A 21382-nucleotide genomic window follows, 5' to 3' on the forward strand; every position below is an offset into this window, starting at 1 on the left:
GTCTTTATCCCTAATTGCTAGCAATGGGAATAAACCATGGTTAAAAAGTATGGAGGATTTAATTCCTGAATCAAATCTCTTAAAGAATTTCCATTAGCTTACATTAATGGAGGCATAAGTGGCTATTACAATTTCGATTCACCTTAAAATCTTAGCATTCTTAATATTATTTGTGATGAAACTTTGGGTACAATGTAAGTATTTCAAGTTCAAACAGGTTATTGTTTTGAGAGCTTTATTCTTAAATCATTGTTTTCTTAACCTTAATCAATTTCTTATGTTTTTTCTTCTTTCCAATAATATATTAAATTTGTTTAAAGTAGTTGGTACTTGCTTAATGTTCAGGAAACTTAGAAAATGTGTAGCAAACTTTTAGAAATACTTCGTAGTTATCAAAAAAAAAATGTGTATCAGTACATGATGAAATAAGATAAACCTTCTAATCCATGTTGAATTATGTTTTGGAATCATATTTAAATCATATGTAATTATGTTTTGGAATCTTCTAATCCATGATGAAATGGTACTACTACTAATTAATAATGTACATATATTATATACTCTAACTTGAGAAAGATCATTAAAAACAGCAGTGTTTGTATTACATATATAGTTCTTAAAGGCCAAGGACTGAGCTTATACAATCAGATATATGTAAATTGTAACCCTAATCTTAGTGATAAGTAACAGATTCTCTCATGACCATCAACAAAAAATTGACATGTATTCCAAGGCTACAACAGCTGCTTCATCAACAGATGCCAATGCATCAAGAGGGGGATCCGTAAACAAAAGTAATGAGCTTAAAACAACGATGGATATAGCGAATATAATTACTGATTTGAAAGAACCACCGTATTTTTTAACAAGTTCGAGTCCTTTTCCACTGGTTTGTGGTGATGTATCATCAAGCTGAAGAGTTGAACTAGTTAGAAACCCATATACCATGCCTGTGAAAGTTGCGCCCGTGTGTGACCTACAAATGAGTCGGACACCATATAAAGATTTCGGTTTTTCACTTTGATAAACATTTTTCGAATCTATATATAATATATGATTGTGACCTAAGTTATACATACCACTCATCAACTGGACCAAGGTTGCATAATATGAAACCAAGAGCTGTAACAATCATTGCCTTCTTGAATAGATTCTCAGAATCGCTATTTGCAATGACATCTCTATTTTGAATTTGGTATATGAGCCAAGCACCAACTATTGCAAATACAGGTCCCTGAATGCAAGTTCATGTTAGACACTGAAAGTTGAAGACAAAATAAAATATATCGACAATCGAAATTAATTAATGAGTGTAACTGCATTATTTTGCTACTGCAAGTGAATTGGAGGAAATCCCATTAATACTAGCCTAGAATACTAGGAATTGTAGAATGATACTTACAGTCCCACCAACAGTTGGATCTGGTGTATGTAGAAAACTTGCAATGTTGCCAGAAACTCCACCCAATATGTAGATCAAGAAAAATGTAAGTGAACCATAGCTTTTGCAAACTTGAGGCCCAAATGATACAAGAGCCCAACAACTTAGACCCAAGTGAAGTATTCCTGCATGCTGCAAATGAAAATTTTGCTAAGTACGCACATTAGGACATTTTCTCACTTTATTTTCAGAGCTCATCCCGTCAGGAGTATGAACCATCAATGTTTTAAAAATCAGACCGGATATAAATCCGGCCCCTCTAGTTTAAAATATAAATACTAACCTTATCTAAGTTATTATTGAATAGAGTAAAAAAATTAAAATAAAACATCAGAATTAAATGATGTGATTCTCCTAGATGATGATGACTAGGGTCATGTATATAGTGCACTCTGTATCTTTATGTGGAATGGAAACACAGACCCAATATTCAATCTTGTACCAGAAACATTGGTGTTATAAGCCTCCACCATTCTCCAACCATGATCAGATCATTTATCTTTGCTCCATATAGTGATGGAAGTGACAACAGCTCTAAGTCATTACTTCTTACAGGACTTGCTATTTCAAATAGAAACACTGCAATGTTCACTGATGCTAATATACCGCTGCACCAAAGATAACAACATAGTAAAGTTAAATATAAAAGTTGGGCGACGGGCAAATTGGTCCTCAAAATTGTAAGCATTGTCAAAATAGTCCCGGAATTTTGTGAATTGGCAAATACATCCATACAGTTGTGAATTAGTCGAGTGTCCGCATAAATTGTCACAGAATAGCCTCTGATAATAGAAGTTAACACCATTTTCCAATATAAAAAATGGAGAACTATTTTGATCGATGCTTAAAATTTTTGGACACGTGTATTGGAAAGAATTATGACAGATCAAGACTTACATGAGGTAAAGGCTTGAGGTGTCATTTATCTGCTGTGAATCTATAGCAGATACTGAACCACTTACACCTTTTATTCTTCTTATATTCATATAAGTATTTGGTTTCCTAAAGTTTGTTCTTTGAGTATCTTGGCTGAGAACTTGTTTTGGAGTTAAACTTTCATCCTTAAGATTTTCAACATAAGATGCCACAAGAGATTCTCGATTTACGCCTGCAAACAAAAAATTCTCGCATATTCATATTTGCAGCATGCATTGAGAAAATATTACAATGCAGAGAAATCTGTAATAAGCTATCATGATAACAAAAGGTTGTAGATGTATATGTATGACAGTAGTTTAGATATGATATTTTGACACATAAACTCGACAGTAGTTTAGATGGTTAACACAGTTCAAATGTGTGGTTGATTGCGTTTTAAATGGTTAATAAATATAACAAGGTGTCGCAACTTATTAATCATCCAGTTATAATTAAACACCATTGACCATAATATATATTCTATATTATCAATGTCAGATAGCAGTAAGGCGCTGCCACCCCCAAAAAGAGAACAGAACGGGAGCAGGCAGCGGAATGGCCGATATTTTAGTGTCGTGGCCACTAGTAGAGCTAATACTAATGAACATGTAATTGTTAAAAACTAAAATAAATTAATTAAAGTTCAAGAAGTATTCATATTTAGAAATAAAAATCATAAGTCTTAGGCAAAACATATTTTCAAATGTCAATAAAATTCAATCAAATAACTTTGTATCTTTAAAAATCTAAGGGTAATATCATATTTGGCTGACACAGCCGGAGCAGCCATGTCAGAAAGGCATCCTTCCAAATCCAATCCTATTATTACGGTCGGATGAGTTTAAAAACATAGTAATCTATTAACCACAATTTATTCATTTTACTCCTTATTTTGATAGATTAAAATCAAACATTCCACTACTATAAGGATCACTTCTAATTTGAATAAATGTTTCAAACACTAAAACTAAACAACTAACTAGGACCCAAAAAAATGTACACCTACAAGAATTAAAAACAATAAAATATTTCTACCGAGACTAAAATCAACCAATGGTATATTTGCAGGTACTAAAATTATATTTAAACTTAATTGAGAAGGAACTACAGTCCAAAAAACTAATTACACTTTACCATTATTTAATTTGCCAAGGTACTCATCAAGAGACTCCAATCCATTTCCTTGTTGCACCTTCATCGCCTCATTTGATTTATCAGAATCATGTAACTTTGTATCATGTTTCAGTTTTCCGAAATAAGAATCTAATGATCTTAGTTTCTTCTTAACAGAACTAGACTCTGATGAACACTGAACACGCAGTTTCATCACGCTCTTATGCAAAGAATGCTTGCCAAGAACTATGCATGTGTTCTTGCAAGGTGTTCTGTAACATACTGCAAATGCAGCCATGAAAACCTGAAAAAAGGGAAAAAGAAACAAAAAAAAAAAAAAAGATAAGAAGTAGAACCAAAGAAAAAATAACTGCTTATGAAACTATGAAACTGCTTGGAATCTGGATCAAACAGTTGGTGTGCAAGAGTGTTAGAAATACCAAAGTACAAGTATAATGACTTAACCAAGAAGCTGAAAAACCAAAGTACAAGTACAATGATATACCTTTGCAGGTTTTGTTTGGTGATAATCACCTATCAGAATAAGCTTCAGATTCTGAAAAGCTTAGGATAGTTTGTTAGTTAGTATTTGCATTAATTGCATAACGTTGGTTCATACTACTTATAAGCCCCTTTGGGATTTTCCTTTTTTGGAATTTGATTGTGTGACTCTAAGCAATCAACTTATTCTATATCGTCCGATTAAGATCAAACAGTCAAAATATCATGATAGATTTTAATTTTTTAAAATCAAAAATTTTGAACAAAATATAAAGTTATTTAATTTTGATTAGATATATTAGTGGCATGATGCGAATTCGAATTTATTCATTGAAAGTGATCGAGATACTATCTTTTAAAGTTTATTCCTAGTCAATTTGCGCTATCTTTGTTTAGCCATTCATGTTTTGTAACAAGATATATGCGAAGTTGAAGAACCAATAAATGGGGATAATAGGATTTGGGTGGACCCACCATTGATTTATTTGGTTGACACGTTGCATGCGTATCTACCTCAAACTTAATTGAGATAACTGGTTGATAATCTACCATAATTAGGGGGAAATAGCATAATTGTTTCTTATAAAAAATGTTGCAAAAGTTTTATTTTCGATAATGCTAAGTTGTGCTCTTACAACTATAAGTTTAAAATTAAATGTAAAAATTTTATTTTAAAAATTGTATATTAATTTTTTTTTTTAAAATTACTGATATTGTAAATCAAAGATTTGTAGTATGAAAAAAAAAAACTAGTAATGTGAGAAAAAAATAAAATAACGTTTTTGTCTAAAATAAGAAGGTATAGCAGTATATTCTTAATTGTAAGGGTGTAATTAACAATTTAAATGAAATAGTTCATACATTTATAGGTTTTGTATTGAAATAACCATGTACTATTAATAACTAACCATCTAATAATTATAAACCCTAAACTATAGATATAAAACCTATATGATAAAAGATTAATAATAGACACCAATCGTTAGTTGGTCCAGTGGTGATTGGCGCTGGACTTGGTAGGGAGAACCACGGTTCGATCCCCCGCAACTGCGATCGGGAGGGGGATGGAACCACTTGATGCTAGAACTCGCCCCCGAACCGGACTAAACCGGTGCTATAAAGCAAAAAAAAAAAAAAAGATTAATAATAGACAATAGGGTGGCTTTGAGTGTACAAACCTTATTTTGAAAACATAAATCAATTACTGCCATTTCATTCTTCAATAAAACCTTTTGTCTTCCATAGTCTGCATAAAACATGAAAAAATGGAGAACCATTTCAAATCTGCTGCTTTTGAAGATCCTGCGATTTTCAACTCCCTCCATCTTCAAGACAAAACTGTTGTATTATTACTGTTTAGCTTCATCTCTATCTAAAGTCGTTCTCTCAATACCGCTTCATCGTCTTTGTCTCCATCAGCTCCATCTCTATCTGTTGTTACATATTCTGTGCATCCCATTCGTTTTTTTCTTTGTTAGTCATCTGATTTCACTTCTCTTATTGCAGTGTTTGAAGCTGAAACATGGCTCGCCCAATCGAAGAAGTGAAAGACATCAATGAGTCCAAAGATTTGTGGAAGATAGCAGTTAGATGCAAGCATCTATGGTCTGTGACAAGTTCTTCAAACAAAGAACACATAGAGATGGTTTTGGTTGATTCGAAGGTACTGCAGCGTCATATGCTTCACCACTAAATCTATATAATATGTTCATTGTGATTAAACACTAATGATAGACTGTTGACTGATTGCAGCGTGATCTGATTCAAGCCATTGTCCCTACTTATTTGGTTTCCAAATTCAAATCTGAACTTGAATCAGGAACCTCTTATATCATGCAAAATTTCAAAGTTGGGAAGAATGATTTTGCTTTTAAATCGACAAATCATTCATACAAATTGGTTTTCTGTGGATCAACTTCTGTTAAGAAAGCAGACTTTCCGGACATCCCTCTTTACTACCTTAACATTATTGGTTTGGATTCCATAGTTGAAGGAAAGTTTCAATCAAATGTTTTGGTTGGTAAGTTCATTATGCAATTCATGTGTTCTGATTTATTTTATTCCAGAAATCACATTAACCAACCCTTTTTGTATTTTTTAGATATTCTTGGAGGAGTCACTGATATCTCTCAAACCCAAGTAACCGGTGACAGCAGCAAGAACAGGATTGTTTTTTCAATTGTAGATGCCAGCAAAACAGTTGTACAATGTACTCTTTGGAGACAACTTGCAGTTCAGCTATATGAGTATTATAAGAATAATAAGGAAGACCCTAACATTGTCATTGTCCTAATCAATTCAAGGGTTAAAGAGGCTCAAGGTATAAATCTATTTTGTTTGTTGGTAGTTTGGCATAATATATTACATACATCTAACTGCAGTTTTTTTGTATACAGCACTTGTAACTTTTCCTTCAATGTCTTGTGATTCAGAAGGATTCCCTGTTAGTGTTTCCAACACATGGAATGGAACGAAGTTATTGATTAATGACATTCGTATTGATGAAGTTAAGAATCTAAAAGAAAGGTATGAAACCCTCCTTATATTTCTTTATGATTTAATCTGAATTGCTTATTGGTTTTCATCTTAACTGATTTGCAAGAATTATCGTGTTTACATTTTTTCAGACTCGGTGTTGATTTGTCTTTCTTATCTTCTTCAAGTGTGCAAGTTGAAGCAACACAAAACTCATTTTATTCTGACTATGACAAATTTGTTTGGAAAGCTGAAATAATGAGTCTCTCTGAGATAACAAATATGTAACATGTAAGAAAGTCTGAGTGTTACCTTTTTTTGTCATTAACTGAGCATGATATAACATTTTTTTATTTGGCCAACTATGTAGGAAACAACCTGTGTGACCGTTGCTACTCTGGATAAATTTGAAGCTGGGCAGATGGGCTGGTTTTATGATGGCTGTGTGGAATGCACAAGGAGTGTGACTGTGAAGGATGGAAAGATGAAGTGTTATAAGGAACATATCAGCTCAGAACTTGTGCCACAGTATAGTTTATATCTATTTTCTATTTCTATTTGGTACTATTTATAATTGTAACACACAAGTTTAATATTTTGTTCTGATTGGCATTAATGTTTTAGGTATAAGCTTGATGTAACAGCTGTTGACGGTAAATCCAAGACGAAGTTTGTCTTTTGGGACACCGACTGCGTTAAGTTAATTGGAAAGTCTACTCTTCAAATAAAAATGGATTTAATACAGGTTTGTAAATGTTGCATAAATCAATATTGGAATAAAGTTTTTTTAATTGTGTCTAATTATTTATATTGTTACAGTCTGGTGATTACGATCCACTTGAAATCCCTTACGAACTTGACTCAATATTGAAGAAGGAATTGGCAATTAGAGCTGTATTTCAGCCCAAGAATAGACGACTTCTGTCATTGGCTTCAAAGATGATGAAGATTCCCGTAAGAAAATTAAGGACAGTTTCAAATTTGAAGAGGTAAACTTTGTAATCTTCTTTTGATTCGTTTAGAGTTTTCTTAGCGTGTGCTAAGACTGTTTGTTATTTTCAGCAGACCTCCAAGCTTCAAGCCCCTGATCCTTTGTCACAAGATGATATGATAAGCATTTCTGCGAGTATTGACTAAAGTAAACTTCATTGTTTATGATCCACATAATAACTGTGTCATAGTTAATCATTTTATTCTTGGCTATCCTTTTTTATTGCAGGAACCTATATCTGCATCTGCATAAAATGACCCGTAGAATGAAAATTCTGGACTGACTCCGTCTAAGAGGCTTCTAAGTGATGCAGTGGAAGATGTTGATAGTGTGCAACAATCATCAACCAAGTTGGCCAAAGATATTAAAAAGGAGAAATAGTTAGCTTCAAAAAATTTAAGTTTAAAAGTAACCTTGCCTTATGCTCAAAACAATTAAGTTATTTAAGTTGTTACATGCTGTTTGGTTATCTTTATCTGGTACTAAGATTTTCATGATAGTTCAAGTCATCTATTTCTATAGACAAATTGGTTCTGAAATTGAGTTGCAACTCTAATCTATTATATAACATGTTTCTTGCAAAATTGAATTGCTTATATAATATACAATATTATCTGCAAATTACAAGCTTCATTATCCCTTATTCATGGTGTACATGTTTTGGATAAATTCTTTAGATTCTAAGTAACACTAAAATCAACATCCAATTGTGAAAAACAGAAAGTTTGATATTGAATATTGTCATGGTTGAATTGAAAGCATTTGTATATCTTTCACAATTTAGGTTGTGGCATTCATGGTTTATATGCTAACTAAAAAACAGACATGTAACACTAAAATGAGCATCCAATTGTGAAAAATCAGAAGCTGTCATTTAGAATGCTGACATTGTTTAATTGAAATTATTGAAATATGTTTGACAACTTAGGTTGGTGGTACAAAAATAGTATAAGGTAAATCAATGTTGCCAATAGTAGTTTTTATATAACATGTTTCTTGCAAAATTGTTTGTTGTACATTCTGTTTAATTGAAAATGTTGATAAAAATAGAATAATGTAAAGCAATGTTTTCAATAGAATCATAAAACAGTTTTGAATTTTTAGGACAGATTTAGGTTAAACCTTACAAATTGATTGTAAAGGTTTTGAATGATATGAAGAGATTAGGTCTCATCTAAAAACATATTAAAAACATTGTGATTTTGGAAAACTATAGTATGATCATTACGTAGATATTGGCTGACCCTTGGGAATGTGTGGGACATATTAGGTTTCTAAATCAAAAAATATGACAGTTTATTCTTGACAACCCCATAGAACTTAAGCCATTAAGCAAATTATGAACATATGATTTTATAGTTTAATACAACTGATCAAAAATGGACAGACATTGTGTAAAAAATATATTTAGAAGTTGAAGAACATTAAGGCATTGCCATGAATAGATCCAGTATATAGAAACTAAATTACCTGATCTTGAATACTGTCATGGTTTAATTGATAAGTAAGCCCTCATAACTAAAGCCATCAACCAAAAATGGACAGACAATATGTACACATTGCGATTAAATTAACCAGAAAATTAAACAACAAGACCATAGATGCAAATTTAAACATTAAAGATAATGTAGTACTACCTTCATTATGAAGGTTACTTAATCATACATCAAAATATCACATGGCCAATAAAACAAAAGTTATCAGCAACATGTCTAAAACAACATTAACAAAAAAAGGATTGTTTTGATGGTACCCAGAGTTAAAATAAAATTAAACACTAAAACAAACATACATCTACATCATTTAATTGTTGTTCTGCTGGACTTTCCCGTCAACCCTCACATACAAGATTTCCTGGTCTGAATTATAGTTGAATACCAAGTTATCTCCAACCTTCAGCTTTTTTTCCTTTACAAATGCATACCAACCATATCCAAGATACATCTCCACGTATTTTCTATTTGACTTCAAAATCTTACACTCATAAAAAGACAAGTCTTCAAGATCAAAAAGCCTGCATCCTGTTATGTCTGGTCTTAGAGCTTTCTTTATAACCTCCTGAGGGAATTGTTGCATAACAATTTGGTTGTGGTTACAAATGTTGACATCATTAATCGTCCAAAACAGAATAATATTGAAATCATAAATCTTACCATAACTTGATAACCCCTAATTTAGGACCTGGTGATCTCTTTTTCCCATGATATCTCTTTCTACAGCCCTTGATCATTGTTATTCACCTCAGAAGGCTGGCCAGCATCATGATCCACCTTCACATCCTTCAACAGCGCATCATGGTTTGCTCCAGAGGTTTTCCCTGATTCATTCACCACATCAGTAGGTTTGGACTTTGAGCATTAGCCACTCCTCAACTTTCACTTCCTTCAATACAGTGTTGGTGTTGCCCCCAGAGACCTCATCGTCATTAGCTTTCATGCCTAATATGCAATTGATTTCCTCAGTGTCAAGAGACAAAAACCTGTGTTCAAAGACATGTACCTAGGCAGTTTCCAGATTATTAAAAAAACGTGAAAATTAACTTACAACAAAGACAAACAGAGGTATGTAATTTCTTTCCATTACCTTACCTGCCACTCCATGAAGAAGAAGACATGTTCACAGGGATATGTTGAATCAAAGGTGTTAGGAGTGTGTTTATATGACTGGTTTTATATTTGGATGCAGGAAAGAATAGTAAAAAAAAGTTACGTGATATGATTTTGAGTATAACACAAGAAGAAAATCTGAAACCAAATCTGAGAGGTATGGCCTTGCAAAACGTGTCTACCCTTTCACATTACAAGCAGAAGTTGTTACTATTCATTGTTCACCCCATCTACTTACTCCATTTACGGTTTCCAATGTGTATTTGTTTTTATTTATTTTGTTTTTTCGTTAATCTATTTTAGTGTATTCAATGTTATAATTGATTATTATTTCTTTGTGGTTTTCCAACAGTTTTAAAATTTAACCATTAATTGATTAAATGGAGTTATGATGTTGACCACACAGTTAACCATCAACTTTAATATTCCTTCTCATTTCTTTAACATCTTTACTGTCATAATTAGATAGATAATAATTACGGCTAAGCACTTTACTAATAGATCCTATACCATTGTGCATGTATATTGACTAGGCATGCACTTCCTTACCCTATTCTCTCTAATTTAATTGGCTGAATGTTAAAATAACAAATTAAGTATATGAAAAAACATGTTTACCTATACTAAATCACTCAGCTAATGGTTGATCTTATAATAGACTTTATGCATTAAGTATATGTACCAAAGTTTCCTGTGCCTGCAAAAAAATCTCTTCACATTTTCATACTTTTGATGTTGTCTTTTATTTTGTTTACATGAAGTATATGTAGTAAACCAGTAACATAGCTATTATGGAATCATATGATTGTAATAGTAAGAAAATTGCAGCATTGGCACGAAGAAGGAGGAAACAAATTCTTAATGAAAGAAGATTGAAAATAAGTAGATTTGGTGATAAATGATTGAATTTTGAAGTTTGTTTTAGTAGGAACAATCATCCATCCATTGACAACATCAGAACACCACTCTCTAACATCACTTCTTCAGTGATGAATCAAAGGAATCACTATTTGAATGCACATCCAACAGAGCTTCTAAGGTCATCAGCAACAAGTAAAATCATCGGTGTCAATCTGTTTCAGCATGATATTCATCATTATGCTTATAAACTGAAGTCAAATACAACAACACCCAAAGTTGGTTCATGCAGCTCGAGTTTAACATGTACTATGGATACTATGTCCCCTAACCTGGTAGCTGCAACAGCATATCAATGAAGAAAGTCAATTATTCAACCAAATACATCACGGTGGAGCAGACACGATGCTAACATTAGGAACAACACTTCTTCGTATAATGCTTTCAATTCTCCTGTCAGCCTCATTACAAACACACCTTCGAGTGGTACAACTTCTTCCTTTCCTGATCAAGTCTTCAAAAATGTTAATACACATCAAAGTGGATCACTTGTTTCATCCAGAAAACAATTGAATTTTGGTGTTGTTCAATCTATGGCAGCCAATCTATTCAATAAATTCTCAAATATTGATCATGGCGGTAAGTCTTCATCCACAAGCAATTTTCACCGCAACACAAATGTTAACAACGAAACAGATGAAACCGTTGAAGATGGTACAACCGATGAATCAATATCTGATAGTGATTGTGAATTCATAAATGCAAATCCTGACTATGACACGGCATCAACTCTTGATGATGAAGAAAGTATAGAATCAAACTATACGCCGCAAAATCTTCCAGATTCTAGTATATATATATATATTATATATAAAACTTTTTTTATACTTCAAAATAACTAATATGATTTGATACCTGTAACATATTATACTTCAAACTTTTTTTTGAATGAACCGTCACCGTTACTAAAGCATCTATTGTTTGATAACAATGATACAGACTGTATAAATTATCAGCAGTATTGTAGATTGTACAACATTATGTTTGCCTTTACGTCACCCGGAATGAAGTTTGACAATAGATTCCAATCGGCGGGAGGACCACCTAACATTAGGATACATGGCCAGACTTTCCATAGAATTGGGAGCATGATCCCTTTGGATGGACAATCACCAAAATTTGCACAGCTTTATATTTATGACATTGAGAATGAGATTCAACATAGAGTGCAAGGGATAGGGTCATGGTTGAATTCTTACTTTGCTTTATGACATTAGTCAGTTTTTTCCTTCTTCTATAGTTTATCCTAACACATGGACACTAACTGTTTTCTATATTATATTACAGTAATAATCCTAATGTTCATCCAGAAATGGTTAGAAATTTGAAACTTATGCTGGATGACTTCATCACACATGCTAAATCTTTTAGGATGGCAGCAGATCGACAAAAGGATTCTCATGTACCTGGTCTAAAATTGAAATTAATCGCTGATCGATCCAAGTACGAAAGAGTTTATAATCAACCGTCAATTTCAGAAGTTGTGGCACTTATCGTTGGTGATGTTGATACAGGTTCTAAAAGACATATTATACTTGAGAGACAGAGTGGGAAGCTGAAAAGGATAAGTGAGTTTCATCCAAGTTATCTTGCTTTACAATATCCACTTTTGTTTCCATATGGCGAAGATGGTTTTAGAATTGGTATTCAACACAGGGAAACAAAAGCAAATAAAAAGAAGAATAAGCTTACCATCAGAGAATGGCCTACGTTTCGGATTCAAACCAGACCAATCGAAGCACACACACTTTTGATGTCAAGGAGGCTTTTTCAGCAATTTTTGTTTGATGGTTTCACTATGATGGAGTCTCAAAGGTTGAATTATGTACGCAAGCACCAGAAAAAACTAAGAGTTTCAAAGTACTGCAATTTGAACAGTCCAGAACAGGAAGAAAACACTCAAGGAGCAAACAAGGGTAAGAGAGTTGTTTTACCATCAACTTATGTTGGAATTCAAAGATACATGGAACAATTGTATTTTGATGGAATGGCTATTTGTAGCCATATTGGTTTTCCTGACCTTTTTATCACATTTACATGCAATCCAATGTGGCCCGAAGTCAAAAGACTACTTCACAAGATGAGGTTGCAGCCCCATGATCGTCCCGACATTATATCAAGAGTTTTTAAAATTAAGTTGGATGAGTTGTTGTTTGATTTGACTAAGAAGCATGTTTTAGGGAGAGTGGTTGCATGTAAGTCATATTATTAACTTCATGAACTCAAGCTATGTTTTCTGTTTATGACTTCTATTTAAAATCTCATATAATCATAAGCTTTCATTACTATAATTTTTGCAGATATATACACGATTGAGTTCCAAAAGAGAGGTTTACCACATGCTCATATTTTGCTATTCATGCATCCGCAAAGCAAGTATCCCACTCCCGATGACATAAACAACAACATTTCAGCAGAGATACACGGTGAAGACACATATGATACACGGTCGTATGGTTTGGCAAACATGTTGTCACCTTGCTTGAAAAACGCAAAATACTCTAAATTCTTTCCAAAAAAATGGCAGTCTCAGACTATAGTTGATCAGGATGGATATCCTGTGTACAGGAGGAGGGATACTACAAATATAGTTATGAAAAAGAACGTTGTTCTTGATAACAGATTTGTTGTTCCTTACAATCCACATTTGTTGAAGAAATTTCAAGCTCACATCAATATGGAATGGTGTAATCAAGGTACTTCCGTTAAGTACTTATTTAAATATATAAACAAGGGGTATGACAGAATTACCGCGGCTGTCGTAGAAGGAGACAATGACGGTCCTTCGACCACTAAAAATGGCGATGAAATCAAGCAGTATCTTGATTGTAGATATGTCTCACCAAGCGAAGCATGTTGGAGAATATTTTCTTTTCCCATTCATGGAAGGTCTCCTGAAGTAGAAAGATTGTATTTTCATCTCTAGGGCGAAAATTCGGTCTATTATACCGATTACGAACTGATAGATGAGTCCTTAAAAAACCAAGTGTGAAGGAATCAATGTTTACCGCTTGGATGGAAGCAAACAAAACATATCCAGAGGCTAGAAATCTGGCATACTCAAATTTCCTTACTAAGTTTGTTTATGATAAAAGATACCGACGATGGAGACCGCGTAAGAGAGGGCATACCATTGGAAGACTTATTTGGGTTCCTCCAAGTACCGGTGAGTTGTATTACCTAAGAATGATGTTGACTGTTGCAAAAGGGCCAACATGCTACGAGGATATAAAAAAGGTCGGTGGAATTGTTGGGGACAGTTTTAGGGATGCATGTTTTTAAATGGCATTTCTTAATGATGACAAGGAATATGTTGCAGCCATTAACGAGGCGAAAGATTGGGGTTCGGGACATTTTTTGAGAAAGTTATTTGTCACTATGCTACTATCCGATACAATTAATAGACCGCGTCATGTTTGGCAAAAAACTTGGAAGACGTTGTCCGACGGTATTCTGCACAGACAAAGATAGTTAACTAATATAAGAGGTACATTGTAGTGTTATATATAGTTAAGGAATTTGTTGTATGTATAACATGCATTAATGCATATCTCAAATTGCTATTTATACCAACAAGAAATCTTCAAATATATGTTCATTCTGACCTATACATCTCCTGTAGAATCATAAATATGAATGTAACATGGAATAAGTTACTATGCTGCTGTCATGCATATATTGTTAATTGATACATTTATCAATTTACTTCCATGCTACCACATATCAAGTTTTAATTGGTGTATTTTTATAGACATGCAGTTAACAGAAGCTGAGTTGAAAAACTTGATACTCATTGAGATTGAGAATATGTTGCAATCCAATCGAAGAAGTTTGCACGAATTCAAAGACATGCCTTACCCGGATGATTATGTCACACGGCACGTTGGCAACAGATTGATTTACGAAGAACATGATTACAATGCTGAAACTGAGCGAGAACACTTCAACAATCTCTTTTGTGCCCTTACAGGTGATATTTTATATTTGTACTATTTGGTGGCATAACTTGACAGTCACACGGGTATACATTTTTTGAAATATAACAATTTACATTATGATTGATAGATGAACAACGCTCAATCTTTGAAAAAATCATGGAAGCTGTCGGGAAACAAAGAGGAGGGGTCTTTTTTTACATGGTTATGGAGGGACCGATAAAACTTTCATGTGGAGGACACTATCAAGTGCACTTCGTTCGAAGAAAAAAATTGTACTTGTTGTTGCTTCAAGCGGTATAGCTTCATTATTATTTCCAGGTGGACGAACTGCTCATTCAAAGTTCAAAATTCCTGTGCCAACACTCGACAACTCTACTTGCTATATTGACAAAAACACAGAACATTCTCAGTTATTCGAGGCAACGAATGTGATAATATGGGATGAAGCACCTATGGCTCATAAAAATTGCTTTGAGGCATTTGATAGAACACTTAAAGATGTCATGACCAAGAAGGGTCTTGGGAATAAAATCTTCGGCGCCAAAGTTGTTGTTTTCGGAGGAGACTTCAGACAGATTCTTCCAGTTGTTCCGAGAGCAGGGCATTCTGATATTGTTCATGCATCAATATGCTCCTCTTATATCTGGGACTATTGTCAGGTTCTAACATTAACAAAAAACATGAGACTACAGCAGGGAAGCGATAATACAAGTTCTAAGGAATTAGCGGAGTTCTCAAAATGGGTCTTAAATGTTAGTGATGGTAAGATATCTGAACCAAATGATGCATTGGTTGACATAGAGATTCCTCAAGAATTATTAATTACCAATTATGAAGATCCTATCAAAGCTATTGTTGAAAATACATATCCCGATTTGGTTAATGTATTCCCAGATGTTGCATATCTACAAGGAAAAGCAATTCTTGCCTCAACCATTGAAGTTGTGGATAAGATCAATCATTATGTATTGGACCTAATACCAGGTAAAGATTATTTATTCTTTTTTCGATGCATGGGAAAAAGAATAACTCAAATATCATGTTGAATTTACTAATGTTCGTATGTTTCTGTTGATTATTTTAGGAGAAGAGAAAGAGTATCTTAGTTACGATTCAATTGATAGAACTGATACGAGTTATACTGAAGCTTATGAAGTGCTAACTTCAGAATTTCTTAGCAAACTAAGAACATCAGGTTTACCAAATCATAGAATCAAATTGAAAGTTGGTACTCCCATTATGCTTATGAGAAATTTGGACCAATCAGATGGATTGTGCAATGGAACAAGATTGATTGTTACAAGATTGGCCAATCATGTCATTCAGGCAAAAATTATTTCTGGCAAGAACATAGGTAACCTTTTTTACATTCCTCGAATGTTTATGTCACCTTCTGAGTCACCGTGGCCATTTAAGTTGATTAGGAGACAATTTCCGATCATTGTCTCTTACGCAATGACAATTAATAAGTCTCAAGGTCAGTCTCTTGATAGTGTTGGGTTGTATTTGCCTTCTCCTGTTTTTAGTCATGGACAACTTTATGTTGCAATTTCAAGAGTTACTACTAAAAGTGGTCTTAAAATCTTAATACACGACAAAGAGAATGTTTCGTGCTCCATTACTATAAATGTTGTATACAAGGAGATTTTCCAATCACTTTGTTAGATGGTAAGCTTATTCTTCTTTTCTATCTTTGTATCAGTAGATGAAACACACAATAATTATATGGCTCAAAGTTTTACATTATTGATATCTTATTTTATACATTTTACAATGCAGGTATATAATGCATGTTGTTGGCCGGTTGCAATCATACAAGAAGATAAAGTTTTATATTTATACTAGCAAAAATGTTAATTGTTTTTATTTAAAGACATAAAAAATTGAATGGATTAATAGTTCTTTCAATGTTTTACCGTTGTGTATCATGTGTTTAACATTTATTAACATTTAGTAAAACCTGAAAAGCATTTTGACTAAATATATATGATTAATTTATATACATGTAATGTGATGTCCCGACCAGACCCGTATGACAGCACAAATTTAAATATAAAAAATTTATTTTAAAAAGTGTATATTAATTTATTTTTTTTTAAATTACTGATATTGTAAATCAAAGATTTGTAGTATGAAAAAAAAAACTAGTAATGTGAGAAAAAAAATAAAATGATGTTTTTGTCTAAAATAAGAAGGTATAGCAGTATATTCTTAATTGTAAGGGTGTAATTAACAATTTAAATGAAATAGTTCATACAGTGTATATTTCGATAAACCATTTTTAGAGAAAAAATTGCATACTCAAATTCCATAATAGTTCCTCCAGTTTATATAAATTTGTTTCTTCTAACATTGTCTTAATAAGTAAAAACAAACATACACATCAGTTTGGAGAACTACGTAGCTTGATAAAACCATTTTTAAGAAAAAATAGCAGTCGATTGATCATAATACTCAAATATCCCGATACTTCCCGAAGTCTACATAAATTTGTTTCTAACATTGTCTTAATAAGCAAAAACAAGCAGCAAACAGAAAACCATATGTTTGTTTGAAAAGTGACAAAAATCAGAGTCATAATGCAACAGCTCTATTGATCTCCAGGCAAAGACTTGATGATATCAGAATCACCTGTAAAAAGAATATATAATAAATCAAAAACCGAACAAAAACATTAATTTCTAGTGCTCGAATAATACTTGAAAACTAATATGATACCAGGATCTACGATGCTGAGACAGCACACTCTGTAGTACTTTCCACAAGCAGTTCCGAGATCAACATTGTCTGTAAGCAAGAAAACATTGTTAAGAGATTTGAATAGAAGACAACTGTAGTTATATATAGGACAGCAGACCAACAAAGACATCAATCCATGAAAAATTTATAATGCACAATAACTTAACTAATCAAGTGAAATCTTGAACAATTGTAAAGATATTAGTATATAATAGGGGTACTCTCGGATTTAAGATAAATTAGTTCACTTTCATAAATAGCACTAAGTAGTGTCAATGATCAGATGTTTTGAAAGACGTAATATAGCTTAAAGTGTTGTCAAATGACCACTATAATGGCACTATATCACTATTGCATAGCAAAATTGTTATAAATCTAATCTTTCTGCTACCAGCAATTGAAACACTGATGCAAGAAACAACCCAACAATTGAAACACTGATGAAAGAAACAACCCAACCCAACAATTGAAACACTGATGAAAGAAACAACCCAACAATTGAAAATAAACATTCTAACAATGCCACATTGCTACTCGTTTCAAAAAAGAAACAACAGTAAATTAAACTATTGAATAAACATATTCCACGCATTTGTTCTTCTTCACTTAGTGTTAATTAGTTAAAATTCAAAATGACAGTGGATAGATAGAAGACTTACTTCCATTATAGTGATGAACTCCAACCTTCGCCAACATAGCATAGTACTCAATCTCAGACTTTCTCAATGGTGGGCAATTGTTAGCAATGATAATCAACTTCCCTGCAGATAATCGAAGAATCTTAACAGACAAAATCCACATCCACAAAGATAGTCATTGGATTTAGTTGAGCACTCATTAATCAACAGATAAACAAAATCAACATGCACATTAGTCATAAAAAGAATAAGATATAATACTTCATGTCTAATAATTGAATTTGAATCGAATTAAATTTCAATCTCTACCAAACAGAACAAAATAATGTCACCATATAACACTTCCAAATTTATTGGTGAATGAACCATATTTCCGAAACAAAACACACAAATCCCTAAAAAAGAACATTTCAATCAGATTTCACATCCTAAACACTTCGTTTTCATTCTATTCAAATCAAAACAAAACACTAAAAAGAACATTTTCCTCTCATCAATACATAAAAAAGAAAAATAATTTTTACATAAAAACCAAATTCAACAAACAACCCATCAATTCAATGGAGCTGAAGAAGCAAAGCAAAGTAATAATTAGATCAGATCGATAGAAAGCAACAAAAAAATTCTAAAGAATGAAAATTACCTTTGGAGCTCCTGAGAGATTTGAGAACAGTTTTATAACCCAATGTGTACTTCCCACTCTTCATCACAAGAGCGAGTCTGTTGTTGATAGACTCATGTGTCTTCTTCTGCAATATCAAAATCAAAACACATAATCAAAATCAATGTTCTAGATCGACGAAGTAACCAGAAAAAGGAGTAACATGATAATGACACAGAATCATTACAGTTTTCTTTGCGGCCACCATGGTTGAGTCGAAGATTAAACTATAATTCAGAAACCCTAGACGACTGAAAACCAGAACGTAGTGAAAGTGCAATTAGGGTTTTGACAATTTATTTATTTCTGCTATTGTTTCGGCTAATTGGGCTTTATTAATTGGGCTTCTTTTGTTTTTTAGGCTAGAGTTTGAGAATCTGTCCTGCAACTCTTTTTTTTTACCTGGCACCCCCATTTATTGGGGTTTTATTCTAATATTTTCGTACAACTTTCAAAATTAAAATTGTCATTCTTTGATAATTTTACAAAATTTTGGACTTTTAGCGTATTTTTTAGAATTTATATCGGATATTTACAAATAAATATTTTTTAATTAAGTTTACACATTTTATATCGCCAAAATTGAATTTATGTTGGATTTTTTACAAAAACAATATTTTTTACTGTCATTTTTAAAATATCAGATAAAAATTAATTTTTTGAATGCATTGTTACCGGTAATAATTTGTTAATGAAAAGGTGAGAGAGATATTTTTTGTATTAAGAAAATTTGGAGAATGTCATGGACGACATGATCGTAAAATCTAGAGAAAGAGGGAATTACAATGGAACACCTCACTAGTGTGTTCAAATGAGTCCAATAACATAATACGAGTTTTAATCCTGAGAAGTGAACATTTATGATCAAAGCCAACAAATTATTTGGTATCTACTTAACAAAGAGAAACGTAGAAGTTAAACCACACATGTGTAAAATAGTTATCAAAATGAAGACTTTGATCACGAAGAAAAAGGTAATGAAACAGAATGGAATGCCCATCGCCCTAAATAGGTCCATCTAGAGATCAATTCAACACTCTTTTTCATTCTATAGATTTTTGAAGAAAGAAGCGTGCTTTGAGTGGATCTCGGAGTGCGAACAAACGTTTATATCTCTAAAAGCACCTTCATATACCTTGCAAGTTCTGTCTAGACCAACAATGGTGAGACTTTATTCCTCGACCTAGTTGTATGCACTAAAGTAGTTAGCGTCGTCTTCGTCTAAGAAATAACCTCCATTTAAAATTTGTCATACTTCATATCCAAAATGATGGCATGGCCAGAAACGTCCTACCAAAACATGGAGAAGTTTGTGTTAGCGTTAGTGATGACTTCAAGAAAGCTAGGATGTTACTTCTTGGCACGCACCATCATCGTCAAGACCGACCAAACCTATAGGTTCACTCGAGATCTTGCAAGAGGAATGGAACAATGGTCCATTGAGATTTATGAATTTGACGCCTCATTCGAACCAATGAAGGCATTGAATGCTCAAGTGTTTGTAGACTTCCTAACAAAAATGATGTTGGCCACCCTAAAGTCAGGTGCAACATGATTGTGTTCTTACGTTTCAAGCTCATCCCAACTAACAATCAGGCAAAATATGAATCCTTCATAATTAGTCTCACGGTGGCATCTAAGGTAGGGGCAAAAGAATTTGAGTTGCTAATAAACTCATAATTAATTGTATCTCAAGTCAAGAAAGAAGTGCAAACCAAAGATCCATCATTAAAAAAGTGTGTCGTCTTAACTAGAGAAAAGTTGGCCATGTTTATGTCACATGAGATCGTGCATAAATATCTTGTCCAAGCTTGAAAGCACAAGATTTTAAAGAATCAACCACTCCTTTATATAGGAAACCTTGGGCTGACTTAGCATTGAAATTCCTAAAGTGACGATGGCAATCAGATGTTGTACCTCATAGTCTTCCTAAATATTGCCAATTGTGGCATATATTAAACATGGTATACTACCGACGATCCCGTCATTGCTAGTCTCGCGAAGAGGATCGCAAGTTTGTATTCCATCTTAGGATAGACGTTGTACATGAGAGGCTTTTTGGCCCATATGTTGAAGTGTCTTAAAGGGGAATAAGCCACATTTTCATTTGTTAAAGTACGCGAGGATATTTCTGAGTAACATCTTAGGGTCAGAGCCTTAGCCAATAAAGCTCTTAAAGTCAGATACTACTGGCCATCCATGGCCTAATTTCAGAGAATATGTAAAAAGATTTTAGTAGTTCCAAAAGCACGAATATATTCATACCACCATCTATCGGAGCTCAATTTGTGGAAAGCACTTTGTCCTTTCTCGTATTCAAGTATGGACACACTGGCCTACTGAGCATTAATGTCGTCTGTAATACGGTGAACTGACTTTTTATTAATCGAAATGTCGCGGTAAGCAAGAGTCGCCACCGACTTTTATTTTATCCAAACAAATT

General features: G+C 33.2%; 3 protein-coding genes across 3 annotated transcripts; 1 reads left to right on the forward strand and 2 right to left on the reverse strand.

Moving 5' to 3' along the window:
* Window positions 1–580: 580 nt before the first annotated feature.
* LOC131652923 (RHOMBOID-like protein 9, chloroplastic) lies at window positions 581–4132 on the reverse strand. The gene is made up of 7 exons (XM_058922922.1): window positions 3978–4132; window positions 3494–3776; window positions 2339–2549; window positions 1884–2049; window positions 1403–1573; window positions 1080–1234; window positions 581–976 (listed from the first exon to the last, which is right to left on the reverse strand). Exons 2-7 carry the CDS (start codon window positions 3768–3770, stop codon window positions 706–708), a joined length of 1251 nt encoding a protein of 416 aa, XP_058778905.1. The 5' UTR covers window positions 3771–3776; window positions 3978–4132; the 3' UTR covers window positions 581–705.
* A 1363-nt stretch (window positions 4133–5495) lies between these two features.
* Window positions 5496–7691, forward strand: LOC131650613 (uncharacterized). Its single transcript, XM_058920315.1, has 9 exons — window positions 5496–5636; window positions 5726–5993; window positions 6075–6293; window positions 6370–6499; window positions 6601–6688; window positions 6819–6976; window positions 7073–7193; window positions 7268–7402; window positions 7668–7691. The coding sequence occupies exons 1-9, from the start codon at window positions 5496–5498 to the stop codon at window positions 7689–7691; spliced, it is 1284 nt and encodes a 427-aa protein (XP_058776298.1).
* A 9597-nt stretch (window positions 7692–17288) lies between these two features.
* LOC131647393 (large ribosomal subunit protein eL30) lies at window positions 17289–19276 on the reverse strand. The gene is made up of 5 exons (XM_058917291.1): window positions 19127–19276; window positions 18922–19027; window positions 18300–18401; window positions 17620–17688; window positions 17289–17532 (listed from the first exon to the last, which is right to left on the reverse strand). Exons 1-5 carry the CDS (start codon window positions 19145–19147, stop codon window positions 17492–17494), a joined length of 339 nt encoding a protein of 112 aa, XP_058773274.1. The 5' UTR covers window positions 19148–19276; the 3' UTR covers window positions 17289–17491.
* Between the last annotated feature and the right edge of the window lie 2106 nt (window positions 19277–21382).

This window comes from Vicia villosa, linkage group LG2 (assembly GCF_029867415.1).
Source record: "Vicia villosa cultivar HV-30 ecotype Madison, WI linkage group LG2, Vvil1.0, whole genome shotgun sequence".
NCBI classification, from domain to species: Eukaryota; Viridiplantae; Streptophyta; class Magnoliopsida; order Fabales; family Fabaceae; genus Vicia; species Vicia villosa.